The following is a 22,108-nucleotide window of genomic DNA, read 5'->3' on the forward strand; positions in this document are numbered from 1 at the left end:
CCTTTTTTAAAGCCATGTCTAAGTTGATGGCCATCACTGCATCTCGTTGGAATCCAGAGTCCTATTCTCACAGCAGCCAACCAGATGCCCGTGCAAAGCGTTCTCCCTACCTGCAATTCCCAACAGCTAGTATGGAGGAGGCAGAGGGTAGCCATCATGACTAGTAGCTACTGACAGCCTTATCTTCCATGAATTTGTCTAAAACTCTTTTAAGGCCATCCAAGTTTGTTTATTTATTTATTATTTGATTTATATCCCGCCCTTCCTCCCAGCAGGAGCCCAGGGCAGCAAACAGAAACGCTAAAAACACTTTAAAACATCATAAAAAACAGACCTTAAAATACATTAAAACAAAACATTAAAAACATTTTTTAAAAAGCTTTAAAATCATCTTTTAAAAAAGTTAAGAACATATTATTAAAAAAACACATATTAACAAGCAATTCTAACACAGACGCAGACTGGGATAGGTCTCAACTTAAAAGGCTTGTTGAAAGAGGAAAGTGTTCAAAAGGCGCCAAAAAGATAGCAGAGATGGAGCCTGCCTAATATTCAAGGGGAGGGAATTCCGTAGTGTAGGTGCCGCCACACTAAAGGTCCGTTTCCTATGTTGTGTGGAACGGACCTCTTGATAAGATGGTATCTGCAGGAGGCCCTCACCTGCACAGTGCAGTGATCGACTGGCTATATAAGGGGTAAGACAGTCTTTCAGGTATCCTGGTCCCAAGTTGTATAGGGCTTTGTACACCAAAACTAGAACCTTGAACTTGGTCCAGTAGCAAATGGTGCACATTGGTGGCCATCACTGTGGTAGCAAGTTAGTGGCCATCACTGTGTCTTGAGGGAGTCCTCCATCCTATTCTCACAGTGGCCAACGAGATGCCTACAGGAAGCCACAAGCAGGACCCGAACACAACAGCAACTGCTATTCAGAGGCACAGTGCCCCTGACAGTGGAGGCAGAATTTCACCATCGAGGTCAGTAGCCAAGTAACCTTTCCTCATAGGGGAGCTGCTCCATCCCCTTGACTGGCTTGACTGCCCTTTCCTGAACCTTTTCTGGCTCTACAATATGCTTTTTCAGGAGAGGCAACCAGAACTGCACACATTATGTCAACTGTGGCCATACCACAGATTTGTATAACCACATTATGACAATCAGCAGTGATTTTCAACTCCTGTCCTAAAGATCCCTAGCATGGCATTTGCCTTTTGCAAAGCTGCCAATCACACACTGGCCACATCCCTGACCCTTGGCCATGCTGGCTGGGGCTGATGGGAGTTAAAATCTGACAACATCTGGAAAGACACATGCTTTCAGCCCTGTTGTATTTACAATGTCTTTCGGAGTTCTGTAGACTCCCACTGAATGTGGAGAAGCACAAGACAAAGGAGTCCCTCCTCAACCCACAGTGAATAAATCCCCACTCAAGTGGAAGCACAGAGGTTACACAAAGCAAAGTACTTCTCTGATGTTTGTGCTGAAAGTTAAAACTTCTGCTGTTGGGAATTGCAGGTCCACAATAAATCGTTTCCCAGGAGATGCATGAAAACAGCTGCAGAGAAAGTTTCAGCTAACATCAAGACCCAGTGGAGAGACTCAGGTCCTGGGGTGAAGCATTTGAGAAGAAACCTGCCATTTGGTTGCAATTTATTAAGTTTGATTAATCTCCTTTCGACAGGAAACCTGTATCCAAGGCAAATTACAATGCCGAACAGGAAAAAAAATCAACAGCAAATTTCAAATCCCCCCCCCTTTGGAAATTTTGCTATTGTCTTTTTAAACTGCACTGAAAACTAAGTCTTTCAGCATAGCACTGTTCCCACTGAGGACAGACAGGCACCTAAAATTTTGATATTGGATATTTCTGTTTCGCCAGTAGCATTTGTGAAGAATTAATTTGATTCAGTGTTGTTCATTTGTTCAGCATTTTATTTATTTATTTATTTATTGTATTTGTATACCGCCCCATAGCTGAAGCTCTCTGGGTGGTTTACAGCAACTAAAAACATTGAAAGCAAACATACAAATTTAAAACATATCTTTTAAAAACAATTTAAAACACAATTTAAAACAATTTAAAAAACACATGCTAAAATGCCTGGGAGATGTTTTAATTATTTTTAATGATTTTATCATACACCACCATGATATTTTTAATGAGTTGGCAATTGATAAATACTCTGAAACAAACAAAAAATCATTTAAAAAGTGTAATTAATGTAATGGCGTAATGCAGCGGTTAGATGTGGGAGACCAGGGCTCAAATCCCCCACTCAGCCATGATACTCACAGGATGACCTTGGGCCAGCCAGTTTTACTTTGCCTAACCTACCTCACAGGGTTGTTGTGAGAATAAAATATGGAGGGAGAGAAACATGTTCACTGCCTTGAACTCTTGGGAGGAAAAGATGGATATAAATGTAGTGATACTAAATATTATTATTATAACAATAGTAGTTGTACTAGTTAATCTGCTGCCTGGTCCTTGGGGGAACTGGGGACCTTGTGCATGCAAGGCATGTTGCTCTATCACTAAGCTAAGGTCCCCTGTTTCTATTATAATTAATAATAATTCTGTCCTGCCCTTCCTCACAGAAGGAGACCAGGGCAGCAAACAAGGGACAAAACACTAAAAAAAATCTTAAAAAGCAATTCCAGCACAGACTCAAGCCTGGGATACTTAAAAGGCTTTTTGAAAGAGTAAAGTCTTCACTAGGTGCCGAAAAGTTAACAGAGATGGCGTCTGTCTAATATTTAAGGGGAGGGAATTCCAGAGTGTCGGTGCCCCAACACGAAAAGTCCACTTCTTATGTTGTGCAAAGCAGACATCCTGATCAGATGACATCTCAAGCAGCCCTCACCTGCAGAGTGCAGTGATTGACTGGGTATATAAAAGGTAAGACAATATTTCAGGTATCCTGATCCAAAGCTGTATATGCTGCCTTAATCTTAACGTACATTCACTAACCACTGCACAGTTATTCGTTCTATCTAGCAATTCTAGGTTGGTTTCTTGGCCTCAGCTGGATCCAAGGAAAACTGAGCAAATAAATCATGCTTCTGCATTTAGGATGTAATTCAGTTCTTCCTAGAACCTGAAAGTCCAGTAGTAGGAAGAAGCGGACATGTTGACGGGACAGCAGGTGGAATTTCAAGTTGTGCCTTTTAGATAAGGAAACAGATACTATTGCTATAAGTGAATTACTGAAGATTCATGGTACCTTCCAACTACTCACCAAGTAGCACGCCACCTGGGGAGTCGGAAATCCTCCCTGCAGCCTGGGCAGGTGGACCAGCTCACTAACAACAAAGACCGTGTGGAGGTGGAGAGGAACAACTTGGCCGATGACATTATAAGTTTCCGAGAAAAGAAGGAATGTCTCTCCTAAAACCATGTCTGCTGCGGTAATTGTGTGCATCATTTGAAAACAAAGAAAACGTTGCTTTTGTTGCATTTTTTTTTACTTTGTTCTTGTTGCATTATTCTTGTTGCATTGCAATTTTACTGTATATTTTTTTACTGGTTATTTCTTATGTAATGGGTTTTATGGCATTTTATTCATCAACTCAGAACTTCAGATATGGGGTGGGATACAAATAAGTCTAAAATCAGAGGTCAGGAACCCTCCAGATACTGATTAACTCCCATGAGCCCCCAGCCAGCATGGCCAGTGGTCAAGAGTGATAGGAACTGTACTCCAGCAACATCCGGAGGGCACTGAGTTGGGAAAGGCTGGTCTAGGCTGTGCTTAGAAGCTATTTGGGGGCAATCCTTGCACAGTTACCTCCAGCTTAGCATTGGGGCATCTCATAGGAAGCTGCCATACAGAGTCAGATCATGGATCTATCTAGCTCAGTATTGTCTGCACTGACTGGCAGCAGCTTTCCAGGGATTCAGACTGGGGATATTCCCAACGTTACCTGGAGATTGAACCTGGGACCTTCTGCATGCAAAGCAGATGCTCTACCACTGAACTACAGCCAGCGCTGAGATTTAGTTCCAAAAAGGGCTCATCACTGGAAAGGCATCTGATTGTTCCTAAGAGGGGTGAAAACTATTTAAAAAACAAACAAACCTACAGTGTTGAGGTTTTGATAGCACAAAACATTATTTTTTTATTTATTTATTTTATTCAGCTTATATCCCGCCCGACTAGCAAACAGCTCTCTGGGCGGCAAACATAGAAACATATACAATAATAAAATTACAAGATCAATATAACAAATATAAAAGTACATCATCTAAAATACCAATTACAACATTTACATAAATAACTTAGATTAAAATGCCTCAGAGAAGAGAAAGGTTTTAACCTGGCGCCGAAAAGATCATAGTGTCGGCGCCAGGCGTACCTCCTCGGGGAGACTATTCCACAATTCGGGGGCCACCACTGAGAAGGCCCTAGATCTTGTTACTACCCTCCGGGCCTCCCTATGGGTCGGGACCCGGAGGAGGGCCTTCGTAGTAGACCGTAGTGTACGAGCTGGTTCATAACGGGAGAGGCGTTCCTGCAGGTATCGTGGTCCCGTGCCGTATAAGGCTTTCTAGGTTAATACCAACACTTTGAATCTGGCCCGGTAGCATATTGGAAGCCAGTGCAGGCGAGCCAGAACAGGTGTTATATGCTCAGACTGCTTAGTTCTTGTTAGCAGTCTGGCCGCCGTATTTTGCACTAGCTGTAGCTTCCGAACCGTCTTCAGAGGTAGCCCTACGTAGAGCGCGTTGCAGTAGTCCAAACGTGAGGTTACCAGAGCATGAACCACTGATGTAAGGTCCTCCTTACTCAGATAGGGAGGTGGCTGGGCTACCAACCGAAGTTGGTAAAACGCATTCCGTGCCACCGAGGCTACATGGGCCTCGAGTGATAGGGAAGAGTCTAAAACGACTCCCAAACTACGAACCTGATCCTTTAGGGGGAGTGTAACCCCGTCCAGGACAGGGTATGTATCCACCATCTGACCAGAGAAACCATCCACCAGCAGCATCTCAGTCTTATCCGGATTGAGTCTCAGTTTGTTAGTTCTCATCCAGTCCATTGTCGCGTCCAGACAACGGTTCAGCACATCGACCGCCTCACCTGAAGAAGATGAAAAGGAGAAGTAGAGCTGCGTGTCATCAGCGTACTGATGACAACGCACTCCAAAACTCCGGATGACTGCACCCAACGGCTTCATATAGATATTAAAGAGCATGGGAGACAAGACCGAACCCTGCGGGACCCCATATTGGAGAACCCACAGGGTCGAGCAATGTTCCCCAAGTATTATCTTCTGGAGACGGCCCGCCAAGTAGGAGCGGAACCACTGCCAAGCAGTGCCTCCAACACCCAACTCCGCAAGTCTCTCCAGAAGGATACCATGGTCGATGGTATCAAAAGCCGCTGAGAGATCAAGGAGAATCAACAGAGTTACACTCCCTCTGTCTCTCTCCCGATATAGGTCATCACACAGGGCGACCAAGGCCGTCTCAGTGCCAAAACCAGGTCTGAAACCCGACTGAAATGGATCTAGATAATCGGTTTCATCCAATAGCGCCTGGAGCATGAAATAAGTCAGGAGGGGGAGGATATGAAACAAAGATCTAAAACCTAAGGATGAAAACTATGCCCTAAATTCTCCATGTTACACTTCAATAGTAATCACTTTTCTTAAAAGACAACTCTTTTTAGGTTCATATTCACCATTTCAAAGTTTTGATTAAATTGGTCTCCGGCATTATTCATCTTTATTACCTTGATACAAACATCCCCCCTTTTGGGAACAGATGAATTTTCAAAAACCCTTCACAGGTCAAAGCTGAAATGAAGTTACTATGCCTCATTGACTAACAAGTGGTATTGGGGCTTGGGGGCCAAACCCATGGCAGGGCCATAAACAATTTTGGATACACACATACATGCACACACAAAACAAATCAATACTGTATTTGACAGTCACAAGATGGAAGTGTAATGATCTCGTTTGTGAGGCTCAAGGTATTGTATTGGAATTTGATGTACTAAGATGGATGGCCTTGCATCACAAAAAAGAAAAAAAACTGAAGAGCGGGATCCAACACTCCAAGGGCCCCATCTGCACTATAAATTTCAAGCAGTATCACACCACTTTAAGCAGTCATTGCTTCCCCCAAAGAATCCTGGGAACTGTAGTTTGTTAAGGTTGCTGAGAGTTGTTAGGAGAACCCCATTCCCCTCACAGAGGTACAATTACCGCAGTAGCTGAACAATCAATCCCTCTTCACAGGGAACTCTGGGAATTGTATCTCTGTGAGGGGAATAGGGGTCTCCTCTCAGCACCCTTAACAAACTATAGTTCCCAGGATTCTTTGGGGGAAGGCATGGCTGTTTAAAGTGTTATACTAGTGCCTTAAATGTATGATGCAGGCAGTCCCTGATCTTCAACATACAAGACAGGATGCAAACAGCTAATTCAAAGCGCATCCAGGGCGTATGCCCGTTAAACATAGGAACATAGGCAGCTGCCTTAAACAGAGTCATAGACCATTGATCCATCTAGTTCAGTAATGTCTACTATGACTGGGAGCAGCTTTCTGACAGCAGTCTTGGCCAGCCCTACCTGGAGATGCCAGGGATTGAACCTGGGCCCTTCTGTATGCAAAGCAAGTGCTCTACCACTGAGCTACAGCTTACTTGTTCAACGGCAAACCTCACACACGTGCAACTGTGCCATACATCAGCTACCACTTCTGTTCCAAAAGTGTTTTGCCACAAGGTATGGAATTAAGAACATAAGAACATAAGAAGAGCCTGCTGGATCAGGCCAGTGGCCCATCTAGTCCAGCATCCTGTTCTCACAGTGGCCAACCAGGTGCCTGGGGGAAGTCCGCAAGCAGGACCCGAGTGCAGGAACACTCTCCCCTCCTGAGGCTTCCAGCAACTGGTTTTCAGAAGCATGCTGCCTCTGACTAGGGTGGCAGAGCACAGCCATCATGCTAGTAGCGCATGGCGCTGGCTGGGGCTGATGGGAGTTGTAGTTCAAAAAAGTAACTTTTCCAAGCTCTGAGCCACTGATAGCCCTGTCCTCCATGAATTTGTCTAATCTTCTTTTAAAGCCATCCAAGCTGGTGGCCATTACTGCATCTTGTGGGAGCAAATTCCATAGTTTAACTATGCGCTGAGTAAAGAAGTACCTCCTTTTGTCTGTCCTGAATCTTCCAACATTCAGCTTCTTTGAATGTCCAAGAGTTCTAGTATTATGAGAGAGGGAGAAAAACTTTTCTCTCTCCACTTTCTCAATGCCATGCATAATTTTATACACTTCTATCATGTCTCCTCTGACCCGCCTTTTCTCTAAACTAAAAAGCCCCAAATGCTGCAACCTTTCCTCGTAAGGGAGTCACTCCATCCCCTTGATCATTCTGGTTGCCCTCTTCTGAAACTTTTCCAACTTTACACTTGTTTATATTGAATGCATTTGCCATTTTTCCACCCATTCACTCAGTTTGGAGAGGTCTTTTTGAAAACTGAAGGCAAATGTGTTAATGGATCTTCACTGGCTACCAGTTGTCTACCGGGCCCAATTCAAGGTGTTGGTATTGACCTTTAAAACCCTAAACGGTTTCGGCCCAGTTTTTCTGAAGGAGTGCCTCCAGAGTCACCAATTATGCCACCTGACAAGATCAGCCTCACAAGACCTTCTCTCGGTCCCACCGGTTAAAATAGCTAGGCTGGTGCGGACCAGAGAGAGGGCTTTCTCGATTGTGGCCCCCACCCTCTGGAACTCCCTTCCTCTTGATCTTCGACATGCTCCCTCCCTGACAGGTTTTCGTTGAGCCTTAAAAACCTGGCTATTCAGGCAGGCCTATGGGATTGGGGAGGGTTAGTTTTATGATGTTTTAATTGGAAACTGATTTTAAATTGACTATGACTGTGTTTTATTTTGCATATTGTATATGATGTATTGTTTTTTATTGTAAGTCGCCTAGAGTGTCCATCAACCTGGACAGATAGGCGACCAATAAATAAAATTATTATTATTATTATTATTATTAACTGAGAGGAAGCTTTTGGCCTTCCTGTTGCCAATACAGAGTGTGCAATGCATGGCAGTTGTTAAAATGAGACATACTCAGTCACAGTTGACTTGGTAGGATGGAGAGAGGGGAGGGCCTCAGATATCGCTACACAGGCATACCATTGTGTAAAAGAGATACTGACCAAGGCCATGGGGGGAGGGGGCATAGGAGGCTGTCTTATACCACGTCAAACCATTGGCCTGCCTAGCTCAGTATTGTCTACAGGAAGGGTTCCCAAACTGTGGGCCAAGGACCACCAGTGGTCCACGAGCTTCATTTAGATGGTCCGTGGCATGCCTGCACTAAATATTCATATTGAGTTCTAATTGGATTTTCATTGCTTCTTGTATTTCTCACATTGTATTACAATTTGAACTCTATCAAATGCTAATTGCAACGACAACAACAACGGTTGTTGCTGTTGTTGCTGATTGCAATACAATAAAATACAGTATAAGAAATAAAAGTAGTAATAAAAATATATTTAAACATCATACAACATCCAGAACAGTGCATTATAACGGCTATAACATGCAGAAAAATCATGAAGGGGTCCCCTCTCAGCAATTTTCAAGTGGTGCATGGGAGGGGGAGTGTGGGAACCACAGGTGTAAGAACATTCTGAGCAAGATGGACCAAGATCTACGCTGGTCTACACTGATAGGCAGTTGCTCTCCAGGACTTCAGATAGGGAGGATTATCAGCCCTACCTGGAGCCACTGGGGATTGAACCAGGGACCTTCTGCATGCAAATCAATTGCAATACCACTGAGTTATGGCCCACATTATTGAACACAAGTCTAAACTGGGGTAGCCAATGGGTTGCCCTCCACATGTTGCAGGCCACAGTTCTCACCATCCTTGACCATTGGCCATGGTGGCTGGGGCTGCGAGGAGTTAAAGCCCAAAACATATGGAGGCCCCCAGGTTGGGGAAGGCTGGTCTAAACTTTGGGCACATGGAGTTGACTCGTAACATTCTTTCAATTCTTGACATTGACATGAAGTTCACTCAACCCTTCAAGTGGAACTTCTTTTGCATGAGAAGCTTGTTCCTACATCTAAACACACACACATACACGCCCACAAACCCCTTTGCTTTGCAAAATTGTTGCTAGTTTCTCCAGTCTGTTAAGGAAGGAGCTCTGTGTGAGTCAAAAACCCATCATGCTCTTTCACCCACAATTTCAACTACTAAAAATGTCAGGGGTCACATGAGTCTTGCAACATACACAGAAACAGGACAAATGACACAATGCCTTTGTTTTATTGACTCACATTTGCAACAACAGAAGCAAGGTTTTGATTTACACTGAATTCCTTCTAAGATAATGGTAAGGGGGGGGGAGGGAAGACACAAGTAAAGAAAAGACAGACAACATGCCCAGATTGAGCTTGACTGTATAATGTGGAGCATCCTACACAGATAACAGTTTAAACAAAGGCTGTGTTAAACTGTTTAGAAACTTGCTAGCTGTGCTGGAATCCTCAAAGAAGAAGTGGAGAAATTTATTTTGCAAGGGCTGGGGCTGGGATTCAACCAGGTTGGTATCCAGCTCAACATGCATTTCCTGAGTTGAGCAGGGGATTGGACTCAATGGCCTTATGGGCCCCTTCCAACTCAATGATTCTATGCATTTTCCCTTTTGCATTGAAAATCTATGACAGAAGAAAAGTGCTTGAAAATTGCACCATTTGACCAAGATAAAAAACAAAAGTGGTCTCACGTAATAGAAGTAATTAGTTTAGGGAAATTGCTTTCAAATCATGTCCACGGAACCATGAGAACATGAAGATAGCAAACAGATTAGATAGACTAAAGGACCATCTGATCTAGCATCCTGTTTCTCAAAAGCAATCAAAGGTTGCATAGATTGCAACCCTCCACACGTTTACCTAGGAGTAAGTCCCACTGCAATGGATGCAGCTTATTTCTTGCTAGCAATGCATAAGATTGTGCTGTCAGCACATCATCACATCTTCTACCAGCGAATGCAATAAAAAAGAATTAAAGTACGTTTCACTTTTCTATCTGGAATCTACAGCCTGTTTTGTTTATTATAAAAAGTATTTCTATGCTGCCATATAAAATGTCAGGGCAGTGTATAGCCTTAAAACATAAAACACAAGTTAAAAATAAAAATACAGATAAGTGTGAAGATGACTGGCTAACGCACAATAAAAACAAGCAACTGCAATGGCCTATTGGCCTAAACAGGTCTTAAAGAGATGCCTGAAAGACAAAAGCGAGGATGCCTGCCGAATCTCTGCCAGAAGAGTGTTCCACCACATTGTACCAGCATCACTAAATTTCCAACTTCTAGTTGAGCCAGTGTGGCCTCTGTAATGCGGGGGACCCCAAGTTCTAGTATCATGAGAATGGGGGGAACCTCTCCTCTCACCACTTTCTCCACATCACGGGTGGGAAACCTTTGGCCCTCCAGATGTTGTTGGACCAACTCCCATTATCCCCACCCATTGGCCATGCTGTCTGGGGTAGATGGGAGCTGGAATCCAAAAACATTGGGAGGGCCACAGGTCAGGCACCCATAGTCTACATCATGCAAGACTGTATTGTCTTTTTAGTTGTCTTCTCAATGTCCTGGCCCCCACAGAACAAATGCAAATACTTTAGGGTGTCCTCAAGGAGGTTGCCCCAACTTGCCCTGTCCTGTTCCTCATCCTCTGAAAATGTATAGGAACCTGCCTTACGCCAAGTCAGACCATCAGTCCATCTAACACTGTTGGATTAATGGTAATGATCTAGTACTTTTTCCCCATCCAAAGCACATGCTCTGATACTGACAGCCACTCCCCGATATAAAGATCTTCCAGTTTATTGATTCTGAAACTCTTAAGTCTGGAAGCCCAACCTGGAGATGCAGCACGGGAGGAGGGTTGAACATGGAACCTTCTGCATGCAAAGCATGGGCTCTACCACTGAGCTACGGCCCTTTCTATGCCTATCCAAGACCTTGAAGAGCCACTGCGAGGATGGCAGTTTTGGGCTACATGGACCAATGACACAGTTCAATATAACCCAGCTTTGTATGTACTCCAAGAGCGATTATTTGGTCAGGAAATGCATCTGGGCAGCTAATTCCAACAGCTAGGTGTGACCTCATTTTAACAGGAAGACAGCAGTGGGGAACCTTTTTCATCCCAAGAGTCACATTCCCTTCTTTGCGAGCGTCCAAGGGCCACAGGCCAGTGGTGGGCCAGAGGGGAAAGTGGCTGGAGCAACAAATGCAAATGTTACCTTTCTACAGTAGGCTTGTTTCTACACTCCCTCACACATAACCCCTCTCTATCCTCCATCCAGGCATACAAGAGTTCAAGGCTGCATAGCAGCCTGGCAAGAAACACTCACTGAAAGAGCAAAACAAAGTCAGCAGGGGGTGTGGCTTGGGCAGAATCCCAAGCATCAGACAGAGAGGCTTGGAGGGACACATTTGGTTCACCATACCTGCCGTAAGGTGCGCCCACATCATGACCATTAAAGTAGCAGATACAATACTCAACCTGATCAGCTCCGAAGGGTGTGATGTTGGCCTTGACGGAACCCACGCTGACTCCAACAAGCACCAAGCCGACAAAGGTGGCGATGAGGCAGTAGCGGGTGGCACCCTCCAGCTGGCAGGGAGTCGCAGTGGCATTGGAGCCCAAAGACGAAGAGCAGTTCTCGACGGGCCACAGAGCCAGCTCTCCACAGAGCCACTGCCGGGTGCTGGCACTGGCCATGGCAGGGAAGGCCAGCATGCCCAGCAGGTACAGGGCCATGCTGACCAAGATGGTGGGGAACTTGCCCAGGAGGGCGTCAGCCAGCCAGCCACCAAAAGGCGAGACCAGGTAAGTGACACCCATGAAGAGCAGCAAGGCTTGGCTGGCTTGCGCTCCTTCCCAGTTGTAGGGCACGCCATTGAGGAACAGCACCAGGTTGGAAGTGATGCCGTAGAAGGCTACTCTCTCCAGCATCTCAGCCAGGAGCACTGCAGCACACGCCAAGCGCCGGCCATGGAAGACATCAGTACTGGGGGAGCTGGTGGGGCGTTGAAGGTTACCCCTTAAGAGGGGGCTCCTCTCACTCAAATCAGCCTCTTCCATGGAGCACCCAGAAATCTCAACGTTTCACCCAAATCCCACCCCACTCCGTCTAATGGTATAAAAACACAAGGCCTCCCCCAGTCCAGAACGCCCCCGCCTTAAATCGCCAACTCTCCTTGCACAGGGTTGCTTTTCCCAGTTATGCTCCCCCCTCCGCCCAAAAGATCTCCCCTCTTAACTGCTTCAGTTCTCAAGAGTCTCTCACCCCCATGATCTAATTACTCCTCGACCCTGTTTAATCTGAACCCCCTAACCACTCCCAATCTCTGCAAGCCCAAATCTACCTAAACTGCCCCAAACACATCTTGGTCTTTGGCCTCACTCTTAAGGGGGGGTGAGGTTTTTTTTAAGGGGGGTAACTTCTAGATTTCCCACTCCTCCGGCTATCAGCTGCCCCCCATTTGCCCGGCCCTCCTGGCTCAACCCTGCCTCCCAAACTGCCCCACCCGAGATTTGAACTCGGGAATCTTCCCACTAGGAGCGCCTCTCTTCCAGGGCTGTTCGTAAGCGTGGCTGATCCAGCCGCCCCCCCGTAGACCCTACAGAATCCTCGCACTGGCGGCCGTTCCAAGCTGCTCGTTCCCCTCCCTCCGTCGACAGCGGCAAACGACCAACTTCTCGGTTGCTGGAATACCCAGATTCCCCCCAGAAAGCCCGCCTCCTCCGACTCCGCTCGTTGATTGGCCGAGCCTCGCGGTCACTCAGAGAGAGAGGCTCTTCCAGGTTCAGCCCTCACGTGGTTAGCAGCTGCGAAATAGAACACTTCGGAATTAATTAGGGCAGGTGCAAATAAACGGAGGGGGGGGGAGCGTCATTCCCTTGTTTTTTTTAAAAATGGCAATTCAAAGTCTGTAAATGGAGTTACCATTGTCACGTGAATTAATGTCGCAATCCTAGTCCCACTTTTCTTGAAAGTAAACCAAGATGTGTGTATGTTTTTAAAGTATATATTTATTTATGTAATTAGTAAACTTATGAATAAACATAGCTGGTTGGATACATGTGGGAGAACAAAACCTAGATACAGTATTATGATTTGCTTTCAGATGTGCTAGTAGGAGACACTATCCTCGGAAAATACCAGTTGCTGGGGTACCATAGTGGAAGAGAGGGATTGCACTTATTTCTTGCTTGTAGGCTTCCCAAAGGCATCTGGTTGATAGACAGGCTTTTGGTCTGAGTCAGCAGAGCTTATCTAACATTCTTACGTTTGTTTTGTAAAATCAGTTTATTTGCTGTAATTAGGAATGTATACTCTTTGCCACTGATTCTGTGACTGAGGTCCTCCGGTAGAGATCAGAGGTGTCATTTTTTCCTACCTCATTTCCTCTATTTTTGATGTCACAGGAAGCTGCCTTATAGCAAGTTAGACCATTGGTCCATCTAGCTTAGTGTTGTCTGTACTGACTGGCAGCAGCTCAATCCCCAAGAAGTACAACCCCCCAAAAACCTCTTTTGGGGGAGTTGAAACTCCAAACAGCCCCATTGTTGGCTAAGCATATTTATTTATTAGATTTATATCCTGCCCTTCCTCCCAGTAGGAGCCCAGGGTGGCAAACAAAGAAACTAAAAACATTCTAAAACATAATAAAAACAGACTTTAATAAAATATATTAAAACAAAACATCCTTAAAAACATTAAAACAAAACATCTTTAAAAACATCTTTTTTTAAAAAAAGCTTTAAAAACACATTAAAAAGCAATTCCAACACAGATGCAGACTGGGATAAGGTCTCAACTTAAAAGGCTTGTTGAATGAGGAAGGTCTTCAACAGGCACCGAAAAGATAACAGGGATGGTGCCTGTCTAATATTCAAAGGAAGAGAATTCCAAAGGGTATGTGCCACAGCCACTACACTAAAAGTCCACTTCCTATGTTGTGCTGAACAGACCTCCTGATAAGATGGTATCTGCAGGAGGCCCTTGCCTGCAGAGCTCAGTGATCGACTGGGTATATAAAGTGTAAGGCGATCTTTCAGGTATCCTGGTCCCAAACTGTATAGGGCTTTGTACACCAAAACTAGCACCTTGAACTTAGCCCAACATAGTGGTCCCTGAATGCTGATGGATGGAGGGAGAAGAAAACAAAATCTGTTGGGAGGGGGAATGGAATGGAGTATCCAGAAAGAAGGTGCAGCTGGCTGGCTTGGACACTGGACAGAAGTGTCCCACACTGCAAAGGTTTGTTGCAGGTTCCACTTGCTTTATTATCCAGTGTTGTGTAGTGGTTAGAGTGTAAGTCTGAGATGTAGGAGACTAGAGTTCAAATCCCAGCTCAGCCATGAAGTTCACTGATCATAGTTTCTCAGCCTAACATACCTCACAGGGTTGTTATGAGGATAAAATCAGAAGGGGGAGGACCATGTTTGTATGCCACCTTGAGTTCCTTGGAGGAAAGTTGGGATATAAGTGTAATAGTAATAATAATAATAATAATTGTTATTGTTATTATTATTATTCCTAGCTAATGTACAGTGCAGTAGTAGCTAACAGACTGAGCTACAAAACAGGATGTCCCCAGTTCAGATCTTCCCTCTGCCATAAACTCACTCATACTGGTTTACCTTATCTGATTGTTGTAGGGATTACAGCTCAATCATGATTGTTCTGCTTTGCTATGTGGAGTGGAGGGGGTGATAGATGATGAAAGACATAGTGACTAAATTATCTTTCGAAAAGATAATGTTAACAATGACAAACCCCATCTTTCCCCACCTATGGAAAAGAGATCAGATATTTGAAATTCCACCTTAAGTAGTGGGATGCTTTTAAAGAGATCAAGCAAGTTCCTGGACAGCTTTATGGAAATTTGTGTCACCCCCACTAGACAGGGTCGGAAAGACAAATGTCTATGTTACAGAGTTGCTGTTGTTGTTTAAATGCTTGAGAGATTGTGTTATCTATTGCTATGCATTTGCTTAATTCATGTATAGCAAGTTTTAATCTTGCGTGCTGCCAAGAGTGTGAATAAGAGATATATACCATAGCACAATGCATGCTTACTCAGCAGTAAGTCTCCCTGTCTTCACTGGGTCTTCCTCCTCATTACTATGAGGGCCTAGTAAGTTGTTAAAGTTTGCAGCCATGCAGAAAAATCTTACATATGTCTACTCAAGAAACTATTGAGCTCAATGAGACTTCCTCCCTGAAAAGTATGAGACTGAAATCCTGTGTATTACATACCTTGGCATAAGACTTATTGAAGCGTACATCTGAGTAAACCTGTATAGGATTATACTGTGAGAGAAACAAAAGGTGAGGCAAAATATTTAATATATAATAATTCAGTTTTTTTTAAAAAAAATGCATTAAGGAAATGGACAGAGACAATACTATTCTCTTGAATGCAATCTCTTTTAACTTTTTAAATATTATATTCTTAAATTGTTGTAACCTGGGACTTCATGGTGAAGGGTGGGTAAGAAATCTAAATAATTATTATATAGTTGTTATTATTTAAGATGTTTATGCACCAGTTAGCATTTGGTGTTTATAGAAGTCTTGTGTAATACATTCTAACAATGTAATCTGATTCATGCCTGGTCCTGAAAGGACATCCCACTGTGTTCAATGGGATTTGCTTCCTGATAAGTGTGTTTAAGACGGCAATGTAAGGCTGCAATCCAATACACACTTACCTGGGAGTAAGACCCAATGGAGCTTACTTCTGAGTAGACATGTACTTGATTGCTTTGTAATCCCCCCCCAAAAAAAACTTCCTTTTGAATTCTGTCAGCTTTCTTTTGAATTCCAAAGGACTGTCAGCTTCCTTTTGGATTCCAATTACCACTGACAGTGATGCATGATTCAAGCAATTTGGGTGTATATATAGATTGGGTGTCATGCAATGGCAAACAATGTTGCAATCCTGTTTAGAAAAAAATGTAATAAGAGGATAAGTATGTTTAAAACAGGTCATGGAGGAAAGAAAGGAAAAATGCCACAAGAATAACTTCACGATAGAATGAACTCTGGTTAGCAGATGCTTCATTAGGAATCCTGGGACTGTCACCTAGCTCCCTCTGCTGTAACCACTATGTAACACTGTCACAAAGTAATGAACATGAAATGGAAACATTCACCTGACCTAGATGAGTTACAGTTATGAGGACAATTTGTTACTTATACAGTTTTTTTTTTTTTTTTAAAAAAAGTTGAGTTGAGTTTACATGTCTTTGGTCTGATTCACCAGGGCTCATGTTTCCATGGCAATTTACCATTGCTTGAATTATGAATTTAACAATGGGATGTTCAGTAGTTTCTGGAGAAGTAATATCTATAGAATATCTTGTGACATTGCTTTTTAGATATTGTATGGTGTTTTCTGCTTTGTTAACCACTGCAAGTTGTTGGTTTTTTTTTTTTTTTGGTGGGGGGGGAAATAAGGCAGCATTTTGCTTCACCTGTTGAACACCTGCCATCCAAAGTAGACTGTGAAGGGATAAGAAGGGGAAGCCTGCTGGGTGGTGATGCATAAAGTGATCTACCCCTTATATGTGTAATGGGGGTAGAATTGCCACCTTTTCTCTACTGGTCCTGCACCTGTGCTTCATACAGCAGTAGTCTGGTGCATACATTAAACAAGGAACACTCCCCCATCCCCCCCAGTGGTGGCTGGTTCACTTGGGCCAATGGAATAACGACCCACCAATCTCAGTCGGCTTGAGGCCAGCCCCCACTTGCCTGCCTTCCTACTTACAGCCAGTCCAGGGGTGGCCCTGCCTGTCAGCTTCCTCTCCTTTAGTCTCAGTGTTGTTCTTGAACAATTCAGCAGAGAGGAGAAAGGCAGGGACAAAAGTAGAATTAGTCATCTCTGGCTGTCATTGGCTATGGCTCCACCTACTGCTGGACTCCCTGCCTTTTGCCCCATCAGTCCCAATGCCCAGTAGCCACCACTGCCTCGCACATCTAGGGTTGCCAGGCTCAGGACCTGAGACTGATCCTGTAAATTTAGGAGCTTTTAAAGATACAGAAGTTGTGCAGGGGGAAGGGAGAATTCCACCTTGTGGTTTTTCTCATTATAGTCTTGCAAGAACACCTGCACTTGGCTGACTTTCTCTTCTCCTAAAGATACAGGATCAGTCTCAGGCCCTGAGCCTGGCAACCCTACACACATCCTCATGGGGGGGGGGGCAACTTTCACTTGCTAATACTCTGTCCCAAATATCAACCATCTCAGGAGCAATGATCAGCAGGGGAGGCCCTTTTGGTGATACCACCACTGGTTAGCAGGCACTGACCCATGACAGGTCCTTCTTAGTGGTGGTTCCCCAGTTACAGAATATCCTCCCTAATGAGGAGCATCTGTCTCCTTTGAGATTAACATTCTGGGGGATTTTTAACACATGCCTGTTCACCCAGGCTGAAAGAGACTGCTCCTGGCAACTTTGAAATTATTTTCCGTGAGCATATATGACTGTTTTTATTGTTTCATTGTTTTGTTATTTGCTGCCCTGGGCTCCTTTGGGAGGAAGGATGGAATAGACAAGTTATAATAGTAGTTGTTTGGGAGGAAGGGCAGACTAATAACAACAACAACAATAATCAGTATCAGAGCCACTTTTAAAAGGGGGCAGAGGTATGGCACTTTGATAATCTTTCCCATAATTTAAAACGCAAACCCATAAAACACTCCCTCTCCTTTTCAGGAAACTGAAGCAAATGTTCCAACATCCCAGCGTTGTTAGGCTGTGGGAAGCGGAACGGCATGTCCTGAATCTTGTTTGGGGGGGGGTCCGTTTCTTGGGGGGTGGTTATCATAGAGCTATGAAAAGGAAAGGCTTGATCTCTCCTCCCTTAGAAAATTAGAAGAGCCGTCTGCCAGTTTCCGGTGCTCGGAACGAGGGAGAGAAGGCGAATGGACGTTGCCGGAAGTAGGGCAAGATTGTCGGCTAAACTCAGTCAGGGCTATGCGGCTGCTTCTGCTGGCGGCTCTGCGAGCCCAGTCCGGGAACGGTACCACCGCGAAGAGACTCCAGTAAGTGCCTCCCATGCGTTGGGGAGGGGCTTAAAGGCAGAGACAGGCAGAAGTTTGCTAGGTGAATTTGCACACGTTTGCTGCAGCGTTTAAGAGCTGCAGCATTTTATCATTCATTGGCTACAGCCTTTTTGAGAGAGGCACGGTGTCTTTTGCAGTCAAGCAGAGACTCGTCAGATAAGCAGCGAGGCCTGTGGAGAGGGGAGGGGGAAGTCCCCGAGTGCCTAGACTGAAAAAACAAAACAATACGTTTTTTAAATTTATTTATAAAAAAATATTTGTATGCCGCTGTTTCATTAGAAACATCAAAGCGGTTTACAGCACGTTAAAAAAGGCCAACAACCATAGAATAAAAACATTAAAAATATAATACAAGCAAAGGTCAACAGTTGCAAAAAAACCATAATCGAAATTGCCTGCATAAGCCGGACAGAACAGAAAGGTTTTCAGCAATTTCTTAAAAGTTAAAACAGAAGGTGTCTGCTAATTTACATTACAAAATAAATTCTGTTATCTTAGCAGACCAGAGAGTGGCTATAATGTCTGTTGCTAAATCTCAGCGTATCCAAGTTTTCTATAAGCAGCAATATTTATTAATATGATTCAGACATGGCAAAAAAAATTCTGATAAACGTTTTTCATTTATTTTACATCCTTTTAAAACTTTCTTGTTCTAAGTTAAACCTAAGTCACTTAAAAACTTGTTTAAATAAAGTAGCAACATTTGGTTTGTAGGAAGATTTAGAGAGGGAGCCCAATCATGCATCTTGCTCAATGTCAGCTCTCAGCACTGCAGCCCTGGAAGCTATTTGCCACTCTTCATCTCCATATATACTATATGTGTGCATGTGTTTACATTGGCAACGTTTAATGAATTAATCAGTTGTTTAAATCTGTTGCAATAGTTTGCTATAAATAATTGGGCAGCAGATAGCGTGGGTATATGATATATATGTATTTGTATATCTAAGTCATGGGTGAGGAGCCTCAGGCCTGGGGGCCGAATATGGCCTTTCAGGTTCTAGTCCTGTGGACTTTCCCCAGGTCATGCCACAGACTTCACTGACCCTCTTTGAGTGCTTTTGCCTGGTGGGAATGCACCTTTGAACAGAGATAATACCTGTTGTCAGCATGGATGGAGGTGTGTGTGTGTATAGAAACCTCTGAGGTTTGTATGGCTGAGATGTACCTTATTGTACAAAGGTAAGAGTCGCATATTTTGCTCCACCCAGTTTTGCCTTCGGGCCCCACCTGCTGTTGGTAAATGGCCCCTGGAAGGTTTTCCTCAAGGGAATGCTGCCCTTGGTTTGAAAAGGGTTCTCCACTCCTGATCTTTATCTATCAGTATCCAGATTATATTATGTATGTGTGTGTGTACATCTATGTTTATACATCTATATTTATTTACTGTCATAGACACACAGACAGTATTCATACATATGAGACATTAGATTGTTACAGTAAAATGTGAATCAAAGAGCTGAAGAAGGCAGAAGCTGAAATATTTTGCTGTTTGGTTAGAAACTGTAATATCTATTGGTTTTATCAATTAACTGCATCCTTCAAGTGCTTCAGGCAGGGATGGGGAATCTGTGGCTCTCCAAATGTTGGTGTACTACGACTCCCATGACCGTTGCCCTTGTTGGGAGGGGCTGATGGAACTTGCGGAGAGCCACATGTTGCCTATCCCTTGTACATCACAAATAATGGCTGGATTCAGACTTAGTCATATTTAGAATAGAGCAGACCTGATGGAAATCCATGGGACTTAAGTTGGTCATGATGACCAGCTTAGGTCACATTGACTAAAGTGGGAATACTCTAAGCATGCCTGGATCTGGATAAATATTTAATGCAGTAGGGCCCTGCTTTACAGCGCTTCACTAATGCAGCAGTCTCAATTAGACGCAATTAGACTAAAGCCCCGCTCATACGACGCTTGTTCCGCTTTTACGGCGGTTGTCGGGTGTTGCACGCCGTTCTGTTCAATGAGTTCTGCTTTACAGCGGGGGTCTGGAACATAACCCGCCGTGTGAGTGGGGCCCTACTGTACAAGTACTTACAAAAAACCCTGCATTTGGCAAATGCAATTCTAAAAGAGGAGTTCCCCTCCCCTTCTTTTTCCTGCATCCAAATAATTCCTTTGCTAAGATGGTGCCTGTTATGTTACATGCGTTTATTACTTAACACCCAACCAAACCTGTGTTTTGCTTCAGATCTATTGGGTTCTTTAAAAAAAAAAATCATGTGAGTTTGTGCAAACTGTTAACACGATTAATTAACAAGAACTCATGCAATGCATTGATCAAGACTTGTTTAATCAAGTGGCAACCTGAATTGTATTGTGTGTCTCTCGGCTTACATGTTAAGGTGACCCCCCCCATATCTTTTCTGGGGTGCTCTTTTGCCTTTAATACCTGTTTGACAGGGAGGAATGCTTAGGCATAGCTGTCTACGAGTATGAAGATGCAGTGGTGAGGTAAAGTTCTGCCTATTGGGGCGAGGTTGAATAAAATAATTAGTATTTGTATGCCACTTTTGAGTGTCTTTACAATGCATGTTTTAAGCCAATGTATGCAGACCTCTTCATAGCTTTCAGTCAGATCAAAAGGGAATATGTTTTTCAGCTCCCCCCTCCCTTGGTCTAGTTCTGGGCAGTCAGCCAATGTACTGATAATGGCATGTAGCTTGCAGCTGTCTGTGGACACGTAGGAACCAGAAAAGGAAGCTCATATGGTGTGGACAACACCTGTTTCTGGTAAAACTAACTAGTTGTTATAATATGGTATAGTTTGCCATCCCTGGCAGGCAGCAAGATGAGGCATTTGCTGTCTTTGGCAGGAGACAGAAAGGGAGAAGGCAGATGGTAAGGAGATAAGAATTCTGATAAAAGGGAGATAAGTTCCTGCATTCTGGACAAGTCTTTCAGACTGATCCAACGTGCTGCTGCCAAGATCCAGAGGTCTGCTGCACACGATGGTGAGATTATTTCTTTCCAGATAAGAGATAGAAATATATTGAAATATGCTCAGGGAAATTAATTTGTTTGAAAATGTAAGTTGTATCATGTATCAAGTAATAGAACATTATACTTTCATAGGATATGTTAACTGTATACTGCAATGTATACCAAAGTATAAGTCTAATATATAATATATAGAATATATAAGAGAACTGCTGGTTAAGACTATTGTAAGCATTATGTATGCTGTTATGTGCTTGCAACCAGTCAGGACTCTAACCCTGACCTATATGATTCTGATTTACTGGCTGAAGCCAGATACACGTGTACTTGTATGTATGAAATGAATGTATAAAAACATGATATGATTTATAAACATGTTTCACTGTTGAATTCCCATTATTTTTCCTGAGATATCCCTAAACCTTAGTGTGTTATTTGGTGGGACCTTGACCGTAGTTCTAGATCAGCCTTTCCCAACCAGTGTGCCTCCAGATGTTGTTGGACCACAATTCCCATCTTTCCTGACCATTGGCAATGCTGGCTGAGGCTGATGGGAGTTGTGGTCCAACAACATCTGGAGGCACACTGGTTGGGAAAGGCTGTTCTAGATAGACTGAACTGCTGGCACAAACCATGGAAGCTCAGGTGACCACAATGTTTGTCATATAAGTTGTCTGTATAGATAATGGACTAGAAGAGTATGCAAGAACCCTCAGTCCTGTGTTTGTACAAGAAAGAGATGGTTCAAGGCCATTTTAACATGCAGTGCCAGAAAAATCTGGACATCGTGGAGATCAAGAGAAAATCTTGGCATGTTCTGTTCGTGCATATTTGTTTTTGATCAAAGTCACTGGGGTTTTAAAAAATAATTATTTTGATATCTTTCCCATGCATTATTAGAAAGTTAAGTTTCACATTAACTGTAGCTTGTGGATTTATTGTTGGAACAAGAGAGGGATTTGCAGTAATTGGTTTAGTGAAGGAGGAAAAATATTTATACAAACTGCCTGAGCTTTTTTCGCTT

The 22,108-nt window shown here is 43.6% G+C and overlaps 2 protein-coding genes across 7 annotated transcripts in view; one reads left to right on the plus strand and one right to left on the minus strand.

Moving 5' to 3' along the window:
* SLC15A4 (solute carrier family 15 member 4) overlaps nt 1-12,775 on the minus strand; it is a 79,331-nt gene extending 66,556 nt beyond the window's left edge. For both annotated transcript variants that reach the window (XR_009759639.1, XM_061602796.1), the window contains exon 1: nt 11,560-12,775. Coding sequence is in view for 1 of the 2 variants with exons in the window: in XM_061602796.1 (XP_061458780.1) it covers nt 11,560-12,141 (582 nt within the window). In the remaining variant the exon portion in view is untranslated. The remainder of the gene's footprint in view (nt 1-11,559) is intronic.
* A 4,612-nt stretch (nt 12,776-17,387) lies between these two features.
* Nucleotides 17,388-22,108, plus strand: part of GLT1D1 (glycosyltransferase 1 domain containing 1) — a 147,047-nt gene continuing 142,326 nt past the window's right edge. For 2 of the 5 annotated variants that reach the window (XM_061603513.1, XM_061603512.1), the window contains exons 1-2: nt 17,388-17,544; nt 17,943-18,119. In XM_061603513.1, the coding sequence (XP_061459497.1) occupies nt 18,052-18,119 (68 nt within the window). In that variant the 5' untranslated portion in view covers nt 17,388-17,544; nt 17,943-18,051. The remainder of the gene's footprint in view (nt 17,545-17,942; nt 18,120-22,108) is intronic. The other 3 variants (XM_061603514.1, XM_061603511.1, XM_061603515.1) reach the window with 3 other exon arrangements.

Source organism: Rhineura floridana, chromosome 19, assembly GCF_030035675.1.
Source record: "Rhineura floridana isolate rRhiFlo1 chromosome 19, rRhiFlo1.hap2, whole genome shotgun sequence".
NCBI classification, from domain to species: domain Eukaryota; kingdom Metazoa; phylum Chordata; class Lepidosauria; order Squamata; family Rhineuridae; genus Rhineura; species Rhineura floridana.